This window comes from Rhinopithecus bieti, unplaced genomic scaffold, assembly GCF_001698545.2.
Source record: "Rhinopithecus bieti isolate Rb0 unplaced genomic scaffold, ASM169854v2 scaffold_42779, whole genome shotgun sequence".
Classification (NCBI taxonomy): Eukaryota; Metazoa; Chordata; class Mammalia; order Primates; family Cercopithecidae; genus Rhinopithecus; species Rhinopithecus bieti.
The window spans coordinates 63936-81671 of record NW_016817468.1 but is presented as its reverse complement, the minus strand read 5'-3'; the positions used below and the strand labels follow the sequence as shown (position 1 = coordinate 81671).

General features: G+C 39.5%; 2 protein-coding genes across 2 annotated transcripts in view; both read left to right on the top strand.

The window, feature by feature from the left end:
- The first annotated feature begins 5629 nt into the window (after window positions 1–5629).
- On the top strand, window positions 5630–10048 carry LOC108517897 (oligophrenin-1-like). Its single transcript, XM_017855994.1, has 4 exons — window positions 5630–5662; window positions 5828–5938; window positions 7581–7685; window positions 9815–10048. The coding sequence occupies exons 1-4, from the start codon at window positions 5630–5632 to the stop codon at window positions 10046–10048; spliced, it is 483 nt and encodes a 160-aa protein (XP_017711483.1).
- Window positions 10049–13213: 3165 nt separating this feature from the next.
- The window catches only part of LOC108517896 (oligophrenin-1-like), a 14156-nt gene continuing 9633 nt past the window's right edge, over window positions 13214–17736 (top strand). The window contains exons 1-2 of the mRNA XM_017855993.1: window positions 13214–13298; window positions 13457–13557. Coding sequence (XP_017711482.1) covers window positions 13214–13298; window positions 13457–13557 — 186 coding nt within the window. The remainder of the gene's footprint in view (window positions 13299–13456; window positions 13558–17736) is intronic.

The following is a 17736-nucleotide window of genomic DNA, read 5'->3' as shown; positions in this document are numbered from 1 at the left end:
GAAGTTTGTTATTTCCGATCGTCTGAAGCCTTCTTCTCTCAACTCGTCGAAGTCATTCTCCATCCAGCTTTTTTCCGTTGCTGGCGAGGAGCTGTGTACCTTTGGAGGAGAAAAGATGATCTGATTTTTAGAATTTTCAGCTTTTCTGCTCTGGTTTGTCCCCATCTCTGTGTTTTTATCTCCCTTTGGTCTTTGATGATGGTGACATACAGATGAGATTTTGGTGTGGATGTCCTTTCTGTTTGTTAGTTTTCCTTCTAACAGGACCCTCAGCTGCAGGTCTGTTGGAGTTTGCTGGAGGTTCACTACAGACGCTGTTTGCCTGGATATCACCAGCAGAGGCTGCAGAAGAGCAAACATTGCAGAGCAGCAAATATTGCTGCCTGATCATTCCTCTGGAAGCTTCGTCTCAGAGGGGCACCCAGCTGTATGAGGTGTCAGTCGGCCCCTACTGTGAGGTGTCTCCTAGTTAGGCTACTTGGGGATCAGGGACCCACTTGAGGAGGCAGTCTGTCTGTTCTCAGATCTCAAACTCCATGCTGGGAGAACCACTACTCTCTTGGAAGCTGTCAGACAGGGACGTTTAAGTCTGCAGAAGTTTCTGCTGCCTTTTGTTCAGCTATGCCCTGCCCCCAGAGGTGGAGTCTACAGAGGCAGGCAGGACTCCTTGAGCTGCGGTGGGCTCCATCCAGTTTGAGCTTCCCGGCTGCTTTGTTTACCTACTCAAGCCTCAGTAATGGTGGACGACCCTCCCCCAGCCTTGCTGCTGTCTTGCAGTTTGATCTCAGACTGCTGTCCTAGCAGTGAGCAAGGCTCCGTGGGCGTGGGATCCTCTGAGCCAGGAATGAGATATAATCTCCTGGTGTGCAATTTGCTAAGACCATTGGAAAAGAGCAGTATTATGGTGGGAGTGTCCCGATTTTCCAAGTACCATCTGTTGTGGCTTCCCTTGGCTAGGAAAGGGAATTCCCCAACCCCTTTGCTCTTCCAGGGTGAGGCAATGCCCCGCCCTGCCTCAGCTCATACTCCACGGGCTGCACCCACTCTCCAACAAGACCCAGTGAGATGAACCCAGTACCTCAGTTAGAAATGCAGAAATCACCCATCTTCTGTGTCATTCACACTGGAAGCTGTAGACTGGAGATGTTCCTATTCGGCCATCTTGGAACCTCCCATCGATATCTTCTTTAATGTTTATATTTTCTTATTGTCTGTTTACTTTGGATGTGATTCATTCTTCTATTTCTAATTTCCTAAGAAGGAAGCGTAGATTATTAATAATAGATCATTCTTCTAATATATGCATTTCATTCTATAAATATTTCTCTAAGCACTGCTTTCATTGCCCACAAATATTAAATTGTGTTTTCCTTTTTATATAATTCAAAATGTCTTAACATTTCATATTTTATTTTATTTATTTTTTGTAGAATTGAGGTCTTGCCATGTTGCCCAGGCTAGTTTCAAACTCCAGGCTTCAAGTGATCTTCCTGCCTTGCCCTCCTAAAGTGCTGAGATTACAGGTGTTTGCCATAATGCCCAACCTTACTTTTCTTTTGCGTCTTTGACTCAGGTTTTATTTATAAATGTAATTATTTGGGGCATTTGCAGCTTTTAAAAATTGATTTCTGGTATAATTTAATTTGTGGTCTAATTATATATTTCATAAGATTTCTGTTCTTTTAGATTTCTTCAGGTGTATTTTATGTCCCGGAATATGGTCTATCTTGTTGATTGTTCTGTGTGACTTTGAGATGAAAGCATATTCTGCTGTTGTATCAAGTGTTACAAAGATGCCAATTAGATTCAGTTGATCGATCATGCTGTTCGGGTCAACAATGTCCATGCTGATTTTCTGCTAGCTGGATCTGTCCATTACTATTAGAGGAGTATTGAAGTCTCCAACTCCAATAGTAGGTGTGTCTCTTTCTCCTTGTAATTCTGTCAGTTTTTACCTCATGTATTTTGATGCTCTGTTATTAGGCACATTCACATTAAGAATTGTTATGTCTTCTTAGACTCTTGCCCTCTTTATTATTACATTATGATTTGATATCATAATATTTTTCCTTGGTAGTTTTCTTTGTTCTGAAGTGTGCTTTTTATGAAATTAATATAGCTACTCCAGCGTTCTTTTGATTAATGTTAGCATGATATATCTTTCTTTATACCTTTACTTTTAATCTGTCTTTGTTTTCTTTACATTTTAATTTTTATTTCAGTAGGTTTAGGGGTATAAGTGTTTTTGGTTACGTGAATGAATTGTATAGTGGTGAAGTCTGGGCTTTTAGTGTGCCCGAATAGTGTACATTATACCCAATAGTAAGTAATTTTTCAGCCCCCTCTCACCACCCCTCTTCTGAGTCTCCAATGTCCATTGTACCACTCTGCATGCTTCTGCATACTCAAATCTTACCTCCCACTAATAAATGAGAATATGAGGTATTTGGTTATCCATTCCTGAGTTAGTTTACTTGGAATAATGGCCTCCAGTTCCAGTTTCTGTAAAAGACATTATTTTGTTCTTTTTCATGGCTGAGTAGTATTCCATTGTGTGTGCGTGCACACATATATACCTACTATATTTTCTTTATCCACTAATCAGTTGATGGACACTTAGATTGATTTCCTACCTTCGCAATTGTGAATTGTGCCAATATAAACATAGGAGTGCAGGTGTCTTTTTTGATGTAATGACTTCTTTTTTCCTTTAGGTAGATACTCGGTAGTGGGATTGGGGATTGAATAGTAGTTCTACTTTCAGTTATTTGAGAGATCTCCATACTGTTTTCCATAGAGACTGTATGAATTTACATTCCCACTCAAAGTGAATAAGCATTACCTTTTCACCACATCTGCATCTTTTGTTTTTTGACTTTTTAATAATGGCCTTTCTGAGTGGAGTAAGGTGGTATCTCATTGCAGTTTTAATTTCCATTTTCCTGATGATTAGTGATGTTGAGCATTTTTTCATGTTTATTGGCCATTTGTATATCTTTTGAAAAATGTCTGTTCATGTCGTTTGCCCACTTTTAAATGTTTTTTTTTTTCTTGCTGATTTGTTGGAGTTTCTTGTAGATTCTGGACACTAGTCCTTTGTCAGCTGTATAGTTTGTGAATATTTTATCCCATTCTGTAGGTTGCCTATTTACTCTGTTGATTATTTCTCTTGTTGTGCAGAAAGATTTTAGTTTAATTAAGTCTCATTTATTTACTTTTGTTTCTGTTGTATTTGCTTTAGGTGTCTTAGTAATTTTTTTTTATTAGGCCAATTCCTAGAAGCATTTTTCTAGGTTTTATTCTAGAAGTTTTATAGTTTCAGGTCTAACATTGTATGTACTTATTTAAAATGATATCTTTTAAATAACATAGTTGGCTGTTAATTTTGCACACTATGACAGTCTATCCTTTAATTTTTTAGATCATTGATGTTTAAAATGGTCATAGATAATGGTGTAATAGTATCTACTATATTGTTTGCTATCTTCTACTTATTATTTTGTTTTATTTTGTCTTTCAGTCTTCTTTTGCCTTCTCTTTTTTAAGAGAACATTTTATGTAATTTTATTTTCTGTCTTGTCTTACCATATCAATTATACTTCCTCTTTTTCATGTTTTAGTGGTTGCCTTAGAGCTTGCAATATGCATTTATGGTTAGTTTATGTCCACTTTTCATATTCCAATAAACTAGTTATGGGTTGTACAGGATTGACAGACTATTTCCAATTTCTCCCTTTTGTTCCTTATAATGGTACTATCATTCTTTTTACTTATTTGTAAGATATAATGACCAAATGTATCATTGCAATTATTATTATAGACAAATTCTTATCTGTTAGATCCATTAATAATTTGAAAATAAAATATTTTTTAATTTATGCTCTTTTTTTCTTTCTTTTAGGTCTGTATTTCCGACATATCATTTTCTTCTACTGGAGATCTTTTAACCTTTCTTGCAAGACAAGTTTAGTGGTGACAAAGTGCTTTAATTTTTGTTTGTTTGAGGAAGTCTTTATTTTACCATCACTTTTGAAGGATAATTTCATGGAATACACATTTCTAAGTAGTTAACTTTTTTTCTTTCAACACCTTCAAATATTTTATGGCACTCTCTTCTCTCTGCATGGTTTCTTAAGAGAAGTCTGATATAACTCTTTATCCTTGCCCCCCTATATAGTAAGTTGTTTTTCTCTCTAGCTTCTTTCAAGATTTTCTCTTGTGTTTTATTTTCTGCAGCTTTGAATATCATATATGTACATGGAGATTGTTTGGTATTTATCCTGATTGGTAATTGTTAGTATTTATTGTATTATTGTATTTATTGGTATTTTTCCTGAGCTTTCTGGATGTGGGGTTTGATATCTGTCTTTTATTTTGGAAAATTCTCAGTCATTATTGCTTGCAGTATTTCTTCTGTTTCTGCCTCTTTTTCTTCTCCAATTGGTACTCTGAATATGCATATATTAACATCTTGTTCATCAGTTCCTGAGTATTCTACTCAATGTTTTTCATTTTTTTTTTTCTCTTTGCATTTCAGTTTCCCACATTTTTGTTGACATGTATTTAAGCTTACTGGTTCTTTCCTCAGTCTTGTTCAATCTACTGGTGAACCCTTTAAAAGTAGTCTTCATTTCTGCTACAGTGTTTTTGATTTCTAGTCTTTCCTGTGTATTCTTTCTTGCAGTTTTCATCTGCCCACTACTATTACCTATCTGTTCTTACGTGCTGTCCGCTTTTTATATTAGAGCCCTTATATTAATTATAATTATTTTTAATTTAGTTTTATATTTCTTTTTTGTTTGTTTCTGAGATGGAGTCTTGCTCTGTCACCCAGGCTGGAGTGCAGTGGCATGATCTCAGCTCACTGCAGTCTTCACCTCCCCGGTTCAAGTGAGTCTCGTGCCTCGGCTTCCAGAGTAGCTGGGACTACAAGAGTGCACCACCACACTTGGATAGTTTTTTGTATTTTTAGTAGAGATAGTGTTTCTCCATGTTGGCCAAGCTGGTCTCGAACTCCTAACCTCAGGTGATCTACCCACCTCGACCTCCCAAAGTGCTGGGATTACAGGTGTGAGCTACTGCACTTGGCCTACAGTCTTATATTTCTACAATGTCTGCCTTACCTACATTTGATTCTGATGCTCCTTTTTCTCTTCAGACTGTGTTTATTGCCTTTTAATATGCCTTGTAATTCATTGTTGAAAGCCAGTGATGATGTTCAGATGAAAGGAACTGAGCGAAACAGGTCTTTAATGTGAGATTTTGTGTTGATCTGACTAGGAGCTAGGCTGTGCTTAGTTTGCTGTAGCTGTCATTGTCTGACTCTAAAATTTTCTCTGGCATCATTGTTTTTGTGCTCAGATTTTCTCATTTCTTGTTAAATAAGACTTGAGACTTGCAGTTCTTTCTGCTGTAATCCTCTCAGTACTGGCCATACTAGCATGCTTCTGTTCTTGGGATTCTGCCGTTGTTAATTTCTTATTCTCTGTATTCATGTCTCTGTAGTTTTTGAGGGAGCAGATTTTCCTCTGACTTCAGTTCTCTGTTGGATATAAGAAAATGTGTGGATTTTACACTTGTTCAGCTTTTTTCTTTTTGTCAGAATGGGTATAATGACTTCAAGCTTTTTATGTGTTGGACCAGAAATTGGAATCCTGGATCAGTCACTTTTTAATCTCTTGGCTTTAGGTTCTCTATCTCTAAAATAAAGGGTAACATCACTAGTTGGTGGCTTAATGCTCATCTAGCTCTAGCATTCTGTTCAGTCCTTAAGCACTGACTTTCATGAATATCCCAATGTGTAATGTTTGTTTTCCTTCTTCTATAGGCAGACCTACAGGTGGACAAGGAGAGGCACAATTTTTTCGAGTCCTCTCTTGATTATGTTTATCAAATCCAGGAAGTTCAGGAGTCCAAGAAGTTCAATATTGTGGAACCTGTAAGTCTTCTCTGTTGATGAATGGTCTAAAAATATTTATCAAATGCCTGGTAAATGTACAAACTTTGATCATAAAAACAGAATCTCAAAGAACTTGAAGGATAATCATTGGAAATGTCTAGAACATAGTCTAACTTATGTTTTCTTGTTCTTTAGTATATATTTTCTCTCTTTTCCCCTAACCTTTTCTCTCTTTTCTGTGGCTATTTTCTTTCTCTTTCCTTTTTTTCCTCTCTCCTTCCCTCTCCCTTCCAGAATTTCTCTACCACTCTTCCTATTACTTTGTTTCCTTCCCTTCTTCCTCCTCACACTTTCAGCAGCCTCTAAAAGTCTCTCTCATATACCAGGTACTGTGCTACGGACTCATGTCCCTTGCAGTCAATGACTTCTTATTCTACTACTTTTACTTCTGTCTTGTGTAGTTTTTTCCATTTCACATTTTTGCATTCCATTTACTTCTGTCTTGTGTAGATTTTTCCATTTCATATATTTGTTTGAGACAGGGTCTCACTGTCACCCAAGCTGGAGTGCAGTGGTGCTATCTTGGGTCACTACAACCTCTGTCTCCTGGACTCAAGTGATCCTCCCACCTCATCCTCCTGAGTAGCTGGAACTACAGATGCGTGCCACCATACCGGGCTAATTTTTTGTATGTTTTTGTAGAGATAAGGTTTCACCATATTGCCCAGGCTGGTCTCCAACTCCTGGGCTCAAGTGATCCCCCTGCCTTGGCTTCCCAAAGTGCCGGGATTACAGGCATGAGCTACCGTACCCAGCCCGTGTATTTGATTTTTAACGGGATTGAAAATTTATACAAATATATATTATATATCATTTATATGTCTTTTTCTGCAACCCTGTGAATCATTTCTAATTTTAAAGTTGGTTTAGACTCTATTGATCTTTTAGCATTATGACAGTCTTCATTAAAGTAAGGTAGAAAATCTTGCTTTATTCATTTACTTATTTACTTTCATTCGTTCAAGAAATATTTATTGAGCACCTATTGTTTGTGGTTGCTGAGGATATATAGAGGAAAGATGCAGTTCATTCACATACTGTTCAAATGATGAATGTCTTTATATGAGATCTGAGCAAGCTCTGGGTTAATAAATTTGTTAATAGTTCTTATTTTCTGAAGCTGAGTCAAGGGTAAATGTTTAACCTGATATGAAAACAGTGATGTGTAGACTGGTTTGTGTTTGACTGCTATACTGGGTAAACACCATGGAATTTTGTTGTTGTTGTTGTTTGTTTGTTTTTTGTTTTTCTGAGACAGAGTCTCACTCTGTCACCCAGGCTAGAGTGCAGTGGTGCAATCTCGGCTCACTGCAACCTCTGCCTCCCGAGTTCAAGCGATTCTCCTGCCTCAGCCTCCCAAGTAGCTGGGATTACAGGCACATGCCACCACCGCCAGCTAATTTTGTATTTTAGTAGAGATGGGGTTTCACCATGTTGGTCAGGCTGGTTTCGAACTCCTGACCTCGTGATCTGCCCGCCTCGGCCTCCCAAAGTGCAGGGATTACAGGTGTGAGCCACTGTGCCCAGCCACACCATGGAGTTTTTTGGTGAGTTCATGTTTCTTTTATTTAGTTTATTAGAAGATACTGGTGATAAAGTTATTTTTACATGTTTTCCCTAGGTCTTGGCCTTTCTTCATAGTTTGTTCATTTCTAACAGCCTGACTGTGGAGCTCACACAGGATTTCCTCCCATACAAACAGCAGCTCCAGCTCAGTTTACAGAATGTGAGTTTGCATGTGGATTTTTCTCACCAGTCTTTCCATTCCAATTGAATTTCAGCCCCAGCGACCTTGATTTTTGGAATTCTAGGTTACTGCATCCTAGCCAATTTGTTGGGATATACTGGTGTGGATCACAAATATTTAGTGTATCAGACTGTTCTTGCTCTTCCACTTTCACCTCTTTCCTGTTTTTGAGGCTGACTGCTGTTCAAACCCACCCTTCCACACACAAATACCTTCATCTATGCAATATTTATTGAGTATTGCTAATTTGCTGCATCTCTGTCAGATCAGGACACAGCTATAGGCTTATTTGAGCCCAGGCCTTAAGTTACTTCCCTGCTCACTCAAAACACTCTCACTGTGGACTTTATTACCACAAACACTCATTTTATCTTCTCTTTCTTTTCTCAGTACTTATTAGTAGCGTCACATAAATTATTTTTAAAGGTTTTCTCTACCTTCTTTGTCATGCTGGTTCTTACAGATGGGCATGTAGGCACAGTGTTCCCATCCTTTTCACATATATTCTTTTACATGTTCCTTTATTCAACCCAGATTAAACAAGTGTTTATGGAAAAAATGAACATAAGCTCTGTGCCAGGCATTGTGAAAGGCACTGGATATGCCATGAGGATGCATGCAAGTTTTTCTGTCTTGAAGGAACATACAGTTTCTTGTAGGAGACAGAAATAAACAGAGATAAATCATAATCCATAATGATAAGTGCTGTAATAGAATCAAGGCCAAAGGTTTTTAAAAATTTCAGAGCATTTGGCTACCTGGTAGAGTCAGAGAAGGCATTACTGAGTTGGTGACTTTAGAATGGATGTTAAATTGCATGAAATATATAGATGTAGTTTTAGATGAAAAATGCTGGTAAGTTATAGTGAAAATAAGCCCCCCTTGGTTGTTTAGGAGGACTGGGATTTACAGTTGTTATTATTTTTTCTTTCTATATACTCTCCTTGCAGAAAGGAACTAGGGGCTCTCACATTCTCCAGAATTTCCAGATTTACAACATCTTCCTACTACAACCAAGTTAATCCCTTGAATCTTCCTCTATATATCACTTGATGTGTACAAATGTAACAACAAGCCTTTGAATGTATACATATGGGTGACTTATTTACAGGATAAGCATGGGCGAACTAGATGGGCAGCACAGATCACCTTTCTCACTAACATCATGTCATAATTTTAAGACTGGGTACTAAAAACTTATCTGTCGTGATTTTCTTTTTTTTTTTTTTGAGACGGAGTCTCGCTGTGTTGCCCAGGCTGGAGTGCAGTGGCGCGATCTCGGCTCACTGCAAGCTCTGCCTCCCGGGTTCACGCCATTCTCCTGCCTCAGCCTCCGAGTAGCTGGGACTACAGGCGCCCGCCACCTCGCCCGGCTAGTTTTTTGTATTTTAGTAGAGACGGGGTTTCACCATGTTAGCCAGGATGGTCTTGATTTCCTGACCTCGTGATCCACCCGCCTCAACCTCCCAAAGTGCTGGGATTACAGGCTTGAGCCACCGCGCCCAGCCTCTGTCTTGATTTTCATACCCACATTTCAACACATGTCTTACCATCATGTTTTAGTTGTGTAGATTTGAATAAATTTATTCTCATCATTAGGTTTTGGTATTTGTGAGTATGAAAACATAGCTACTGTTGGCCCTTCTCCCAAGAGAGCACCCTCTCATATATTTTATCTTCTTGACCAGAATTTGATTCAGTATCAACTAGGCTATAACTTTGAGGCACAACTTGGAAGTTGCTATGAGAATGCTACCTTTGGGAACCTTGTCTGACATCTCCCTTGTTGTAAAGCAGGGTATCAGTCATGTTCAGAATTCTAAGATTTCTTATTAGGGCCTTATGTGATTCCTATTAGTATAAAGCCTCCCAGTTGTTATTTTATGAGTATATTGCTCGTTACATTTTTGTTTCCTATGTAGTCTTTAGGAGCATTAGACTCTATAAACTTGTTTTCCATTCACTATGCCATTCACCATTTCTTTTTTTTGCTTTATGGTTGCACATGCTGTAAGCAGGGAAAACTCTGTACTGAGTCTCTGACCAAGAAATACTTTTTCATGATAATGATGATGATAATAATGATTTTCATTATGATGTCTTGACAGACAAGAAATCATTTCTCCAGTACCCGGGAAGAGATGGAAGAACTTAAGAAAAGGATGAAAGAAGCTCCCCAGACATGCAAACTTCCAGGACAGCCCACTATTGAAGGCTATCTCTATACACAAGAGAAATGTGTGTGGGGACATAGGGGTATCCGTTGGGTTTCAATAAGCCAGGAACTACTGCCACTTGTTGGCTCTGAATTTTGGGTACCCTTACTGTTCATGGACCCCTGATAGCTACAATTCCCTTAGAGCGCAGGCAGGGAATACTGAAAACAAACAAACAAACAAAAAAGAGGAGAAACTGAGAGGAAGTTAAAGATTTGTCTTACAAAGGCTTTGTAGTGATAAGACCTAAGGTTTTCTCTGAGATTCAAAATGGGTATTATTAGTTCTTTAATCCTTCTGATTAGTCTTTTGGAAAAAAGGGAAGTAGAGGAAAGGAAGTAGAAAAATAATATTTCTTATACCTATTATGTACCAGACATGGTGCTAAGTTCATTGAAAACACTGCCTCATTTAATCTTTGCAACCAGTTTATACCCATACACATAAGGCCACTAAGGCTCAGAGAGGTCACCATTTGAAAGTCACACAACTAACAAGTGTCAGGACTAAAGTTAAATTCAGATTTGTGAAATGCCAAAACCCATGATCCTACTATAGTCCCCTATATTTTCGTCTGCATTAGGGTCATGTGTTTGCTCTTTTCTTTTCTTTTTTTTTTTAAGACAGGATCTCGCCCTGTTGTCCAGGTTGGAGTGCGATGGCACCATCATAGCTCTCTACAGCCTCATACTACTGGGCTCAAGCAGTCCTCCTACCTCAGCCTCCTGAGTGGCTGCAACTAAAGGCACCTACCACTGCGCTTGGATAATTTTTGAATTTTTTGTAGAGACAAAATTTTTTGTTGCTCAGGCTCATGGATGCTGTTATAGCACTTAGTGAACATCATGATTCCAGTGGGAAAGACAGTATCTGTTTTTCATTGGTGACTAAGGAAAGTGGGTTAACTTGTTTAGTCACTGAATGTTGTAGAGCATTCGATCTTTCCTAATTCCTCAGTAACATTTTGCACACCTGTATGTGTGATTTGATTTTATTTGCCCTTAGAACTATGACTGGATACTCCCCAAACCTGTTATTCAGTTCTTGCCCAGAGTTATTTTATCTGGGGAGTAAACAGAAGACACACACCCAGAGACTGCCAGTGGCAAAAATCACTGTAATTCACAAAGCATGGCACTTCAGTAGTGAAATTATCATACTTTTCTTCGCATAGAGCAGTTTGCTTTTGATGATTTTCAAAGCTGTATTCTCCCACTTGTCAGGTTCATCTCTTCAACTGTGTGTTGCACAATTTCTCAATCTCAGTGCTGTTGACATTTCAGGCTGGATAATTCTTAGTTCTGGGAAGTGGTCCTGTGTATTGTAGTATATTTAGCAGCATCCCTTGCCTTTCCTCACTTTTTGCTCATAGTAATCTCCAGGTGTGACTACCTAAAATGTCTCTAATGTGTTGCCAGATGTCCCCTGGGAGGCCAAGTTGCCCCTAGTTGAGAACCACTGCTGTATGCTGTGTGATCCTTCTGTGCTCCAGTATTCTGATTTGTCATATGGGCATGACATTGCTACTCAGTTGAATGTATGCTTAATGAGCACTGTTTCTGCCAGATACTGTGCAATGCATTGGGGACACCCTTGAAAAAATGAATCAACCATGATTTTTGTCACCAAGAAGTGGAAAGTGATGGGAGAGATAGACAAATATATCAATAATTATAATGAAATGTGGTGATCACTGTATTTGGGGCATATATCTAAAGGCTTCACCAAGAAAGTGGTATTTGAACTAGAACTTGAATGATGAATGGGAGTTTGATAGGTAAAGAAAAGGAGGAATGGCCGGGCACAGTGGCTCACGCCTGTAATCCCAGCACTTTGGGAGGCTGAGACAGGCAGATCACCGGAGGTCAGGAGTTTGACACCAGCCTGGCCAACATGGTGAAACCCCGTCTCTACTAAAAATACAAAAATTAGCTGGGTGTGGTGACGCATGCCTGTAATCCCAGCTACTTGGGAGACTGAGACAGGGGAATCACTTGAACCTGGGAGGTGGAGGTTTCAGTCAGCTGAGATGGTGCCATTGTACTCCAGCCTGGGTGACAGAGTGAGACTCTGTCTCAAAAATGAATAAAATAAGAAAGAAAGAAAGAGAGCGAGAGTGAGAGCCAAGAAAGAAAGAAAGGAAGGAAGATGGGAGGGAGGGAGGGATGGCGGAGGCGAGACGAGAGGGAGGGAGGAATTCCACGGTGGATTATACCACTGCTCATGTGAGTAGAGGCAGGAGTTCGTGGATAGAATAGTTGATTTGTAGGGCCCTTGTCCAAGAATTAGTCGTGCTTTACTCCTGCTGTTCCTGATGTAATTATTAATAATACAGCCTCATTCAGCTTAGTTCTTGGATTTGGACTATAAAATTATAATGGCTACCTCTTTATGTGGGAACTAAAAGTAATTCATTGAGACGGACCATAGAGGTGAGGTGCCAAGATGAAAAAGCTGGAAAGATAAGTTTCAATCGTGTTATCAAGGGCATTGTAGGCAAGGCTAAAGAGTGTGGAGATAGTGGGAAAGCCTATGGGTGGTTTCTAATGAGGGGGAATGGATAAAAATAGAGATATTTATTTAAAAAATCTGCAAAAGGAGTGGAGAATGAATTGGAATGGAGTGAATCAGAGATGGGGACAATAGAGAAATCAGAGGAAGGCCAATGAAATAATTGGTGAGATACAGTAAATTTTTGTTTTTTAAAAATATGTCTCATAAAAAATAAATAAAAAAATAAGACACTGGGCCAGGTGCCGGTGGCTCTATGCTTGTAATCCAGCCACTTTGGGGGGGCTGGAGCATGAGATCACGAGGTTCGATCAAGACCCATCCTGCCGCTAACATGGGTGAAACCCCTGTCTCTTAGCATAAAAAAAAGTACAAAAGGTCTATCCAGCGTGCGTGGTGGCGCCTGTAGTCCCAGCTACTTGGGAGGCTGGAGGCAGGAGAATGGTGTTTGAAACTAGGAGGCAGAGTTGCAGTGAGCCGAGATTACGCCACCGCACTCCAGCTGGGTTGACAGAGCAAGACTCTGTCAAAAAAAAAAAAAAAAAAAAAAAAAAAAAAAAATTAAACAAGCAAAAACAACACGGATAGGGTTCTTAACTAATTCATTGTTAAAAGGAATGGAGAGGAGGAGACAGTTAAAAGAGAGATATGTAGAGTCATGTACAGGTTAGAAGGGGCATAACCCAATGACCAATCACATGGAACAGTTACAGAGACAGCAAAGTAAATGACAATAGTCTTCAGCTTCTGGGATACATGGTGATACCATTTATAGGGAACATGGCAGGGAGAGTAGGTTTTGAGCAAGCCAGAAGCAGCTGTGGGAAGCAGTTGGTGAAGGTTAGGATCTCCCTGTGTGCAGTAGGTAGGTGGTTATGGAAGGATGGCAGTCAGGGCAAGGGCAGGGCTGGATCTGAAGTTTGACTCTGATGAGCAATGTGTAAATAGCTTCAATCTTAGGGGTTGACTTCCTATACAGCTAAAACAGTTATTCTGTTTGCTCACTTTTACTTGTCCTCGTAGGGGCTTTAGGAATATCCTGGGTGAAATACTATTGCCAGTATGAGAAAGAGACCAAAACACTCACCATGACGCCTATGGAACAGAAGCCAGGTGCTAAGCAGGTCAGTTCTTGTTTACACCACATTTTTAGAAATGGATCTATGCCTGTTTCTCAGAAAAGAATATATGTTGACTTAGTATCAAACCATCAAGTTCATCACTGTTACATGAAGCCATGACTTTATATGTACACTTTGTCCTAAGTTTGAGTCAGATAGCACTGAGTTGAGTGAAAAATTTCTCTGTTAATTAGAGCAAGCCTTTTGAAAGTGTCAGTAGTCTTTCAAACCAGTTATTTTTACAAGTGCCAGTCACATTGTACAGTCAGCTATGTAAAAATATGGATGAATTACTTTTAAGAATTCTCTACTCTTGGATTCTTTAAAATAACAAGTTTTAAAAATATGAATTGAATTCCAAAATTCCTTTTTTTACAGGAGTGTGTGTGTGGCCTACGGTTGGAGTAACCAATACTCACATTCTATGTACTACTCAAATATCTTTAAGCAGTTAATCTCTCTTTTTCTGCCCTCCAAACCTTCTCTCACTCCTGAAAATGACAAGATAAATTTAACACACTGAAAACATAGTTTACTCACCTGGAAGAACCTGATCTTTTACAAACACACACACACACACACACACACACACACACACACACACACACACACGGATTTCTTAAGATAAAAGCTGATCTTTAGACAGATTGTTTATATTCTAAAAGTAGTTCAATGTGTCTCTTTCCCCTTTAACTGGCTCTCAGACAGGGTCTTAGTGCATGATTTTTAAGCATTTGCACTCTTTACAAATTGTTTGTTGGAAGTGCTTCAAGAGTTATTTGTTAGCATTGAAAGTAGTACACGAAGACCCAATTTAGGTAGGGAGGAATTTGGAGAAAAATTGGGACAGTTTCTCTCCCTTGCTGTTCCTTTTCATGGAAGATCTCTCTCTTGTGTGGCTTGCTCATATTGAATTAGAGAGGATGGAAATGTGCTTGCAGGCTACTGAATTTTTTTTGGAGTGAGGATGGTCTTTTAACTACAAGATTTACCTCCCTGCTTTAATGTGCTTTGGTGATGGGATGGACTTGTAGAAGATGTTGTATCAAACACAGTTTCTAGAATCCTCAACTATGCTCTATTATTATTATTATTATTTGAGATGGAGCTTCACTGTCGTCGCCCAGGCTCGAGTGCAATGGCACAATCTTGGCTCACGGCAACCTCTGCCTCCCAGGTTCAAGTGATTCTCCTGCCTCAGCCTCTTGAGCAGCTGGGATTACAGGTGCACACCACCACACCCAGCTAATTTTTGTATTTTTAGTAGAGATGGGGTTTTACCATGTTGGCTAGCCTGGTCTCGAACTCCTGACCTCAGGTGATCCTCCCTCCTTGGCCTTCCAAATTGCTGGGATTACAGGTGTGAGCCACGGCACCAGTTACTGTGCTTTTATTATGGGCCAGTTACTCATTCAAAACCCTCCTCAGTTTCCAATCTGCCAATTGCCAAAGCACTTTCCAGTGTGGTTCCCTAAATTCATCCTGTGTTTTAGCACTGATTTGTTCCAAGTCAGTCAGAACTTAGCTGATTAATCTGACTAGGAAGTGCTTATAAGCAACACTGGCCTGCAGTCTCTTTCTTTTATTTTTCTACACACATTACTTTTCAAATACCAGAGAGGAAAGCTCCTTTTGTAGACAATAATTTCATTTAGGCACTTTTTCTGAGGCTGCTCAGAGGTGCTTTATTGCAAACCCCAAGACAGAGTCAGCAGATTCCACTTTCATATCCTCCTGACAGATGCCAGCAAGCCCTCCTTTTAGTTTTTCTTTCCCTCTTCTCTTTTCATTGAGTAGCTGCTTGCAAAACTGCAATGGTGGTGGCCTGAGCATTTTAATGTGGTATTCCTTATGGAATGGAAAGGAGAACTTAGTTACTCACTTACAAGGCAGAGGGAGGTGGTGGGAGTTAATTGGATTTCCCCAAATTGGAGTTGGAAGTGGTTTCTTCCTGAAAGTTCTCTGTTTCACTTCCTAATACTAGTTTGTACTTTACAATTATAAATTTTACAAATAAATGATACCATAATAATAAGAACACTACAAAAGCCACTATTTCTTGAATAACTGCTGTGTGCCAGACAATGAACTAGACCCTTCTGTCATATTCATGCTCCTCATTTGCCCTCCTAGCAGCTGTATGAAGTCAGTGCCCCCAATTTGTGTAGGAAGTGAGACCAATTTGAAGATGCAGGAATTGGCCATCTTTCTGACTATGGCACTTACTATAGTGTTGGTTCTACTACTTTAGCCTGTCAGCTCTCATCTGTGTTGTCATGTTCAATTTTCTGATCACCTTCTCAAATGATAATTTATTAGATCTTCATCCCTTCCCTGTTAGGAATTTGTGGTCAGGAGGAGTACTGCATTTTGAATCTGCAGACCTGTGTTTAAATTTTAGCTCTGTGGTCTGGTAGCTTTTTGACCTTGGGTAAATTGCCTAATGTTGCTCAGTCTTAGTTTCCTCATCAGAAAAGTGGTAAGAATGATAAAGTAGTTCATAAACATTTATTGAGCACTAAGTATTTGCAAGGTACTGGAGATATAAAGATGAATAAAACACTGTTCATGTTTTTGAAGACTTCCTAGTCAAGTGGTGAAATTAAACCTAAAAACAGAACATTTTAATATTACGTGCAAAGCACATAGTGGGCAATGTGTTGGTTTGAAGAAGGATTTTTGAGGAAGTGAAAGCTGAACTGCAGTTTGTAGAATAAGTAAGAGTTTAGTCAGGCAAAGAAGATAGACAAGGTCATTTTGGGTGGAGGGATTAATATAGGCAAAGTCATGCAATCTTGAAATAGCATGATACGTGTGTGAAATAAGAGTACTTTTGCATTGTAGGGGCATTAAATAGTTGAGCAGTCACTGGAGATGAGATTGGAGTGATGGGCAGGGCCTAGGTCCCTGAGCTGAAATGCCATTGAAGCTGTAGGCATTGAGAATTTAAAGAGATAGAGTGAGTCTGTGACTTTGCTCATAACCCTCATTTTGAAAGACTAATGTGTGGCATCCCAAATTTGGGGGTAGGAAGGCATACTGAAGGATTAACTTAGAGTTAAGTTGTTATAGTGCAGGAGCAAGGACAGATTGGCCTGCAAGTGGTTGAGTGTGCTGACGAGCAAGAAGTATTGGGTAATGAGCCACGTGGGCCAGTTTGTATGTCATAGTATCTAGGCACCTGGGCAGTGTTTTCTAACTTGAGATACCACAGTGGGTTGTGTTATTCCCATTTAATAGATTGTGAAGTTAAGACTTGGAGATGGAATATGATTTATTTATTTATTTATTTATTTATTCATTCATTCATTCATTCATTCATTCATGAGACGGAATATTGCTTTGTCACCCAGACTGGAGTACAGTGGCGCGATCTTGGCTCACTGCAGCCTCTGCTTCCCGGTTTCAAGCGATTCTCCTGCGTCAGCCTCCCAAGTAGCTGGGATTACAGGCGCCCACTACTGTGCCTGACTAATTTTTGTATTTTTAGTAGAGATGGGGTTTTGCCATCTTGGCCAGGCTGGTCTCCAACTCCTGACCTCAGGTGATCCACCTGCCTTGGCCTCCCAAAGTGCTGGGATTACAGGCATGACCTGCTGTGTTTTGGCCAGGGTCACATAGCTGGTAAATGGCATAACTGAGACAAGACCCTAGGTCTTAAGTTTTCTAGTGTGTTGTTATTTCCGCTATACCAATTTGGATGACTTTGAGTATGCCGTTTTACCGCTTTAGGTGTCACTTCTCTATAATGGTTGTTAACAAGAAAAGTGGCTTAAAAATACCTGGCATAGGCTGGGCACGGTGGCTCATGCCTGTAATCCCAGCACTTTGGGAGGCTGAGGTGGGTGGATCACGAGGTCAGGAGTTCGAGACCACCCTGACCAACATGGTGAAATCTCATCTCTACTAAAAATACAAAAATTAGTCGGGCATGGTGCGCACCTGTGATCCCAGCTACTCAGGAGGCTGAGGCAGAAGAATCGCTTGAACCCAGGTGGCGGAGGTTGCAGTGAGCTGAGGTCACACCACTGTATCATTGTATTCTAGTCTGGGTGACAGAGCAAGACTCCATCTCAAAAAAAAAAAAAAAAAAAAAAAAAAAAAAATTAAAGGAAAAAATGGGAAAAAAAAAAAAAAAACCACAAAAAAAAAAAAAAAAAAAAAAAAAAAATACTGTAAATA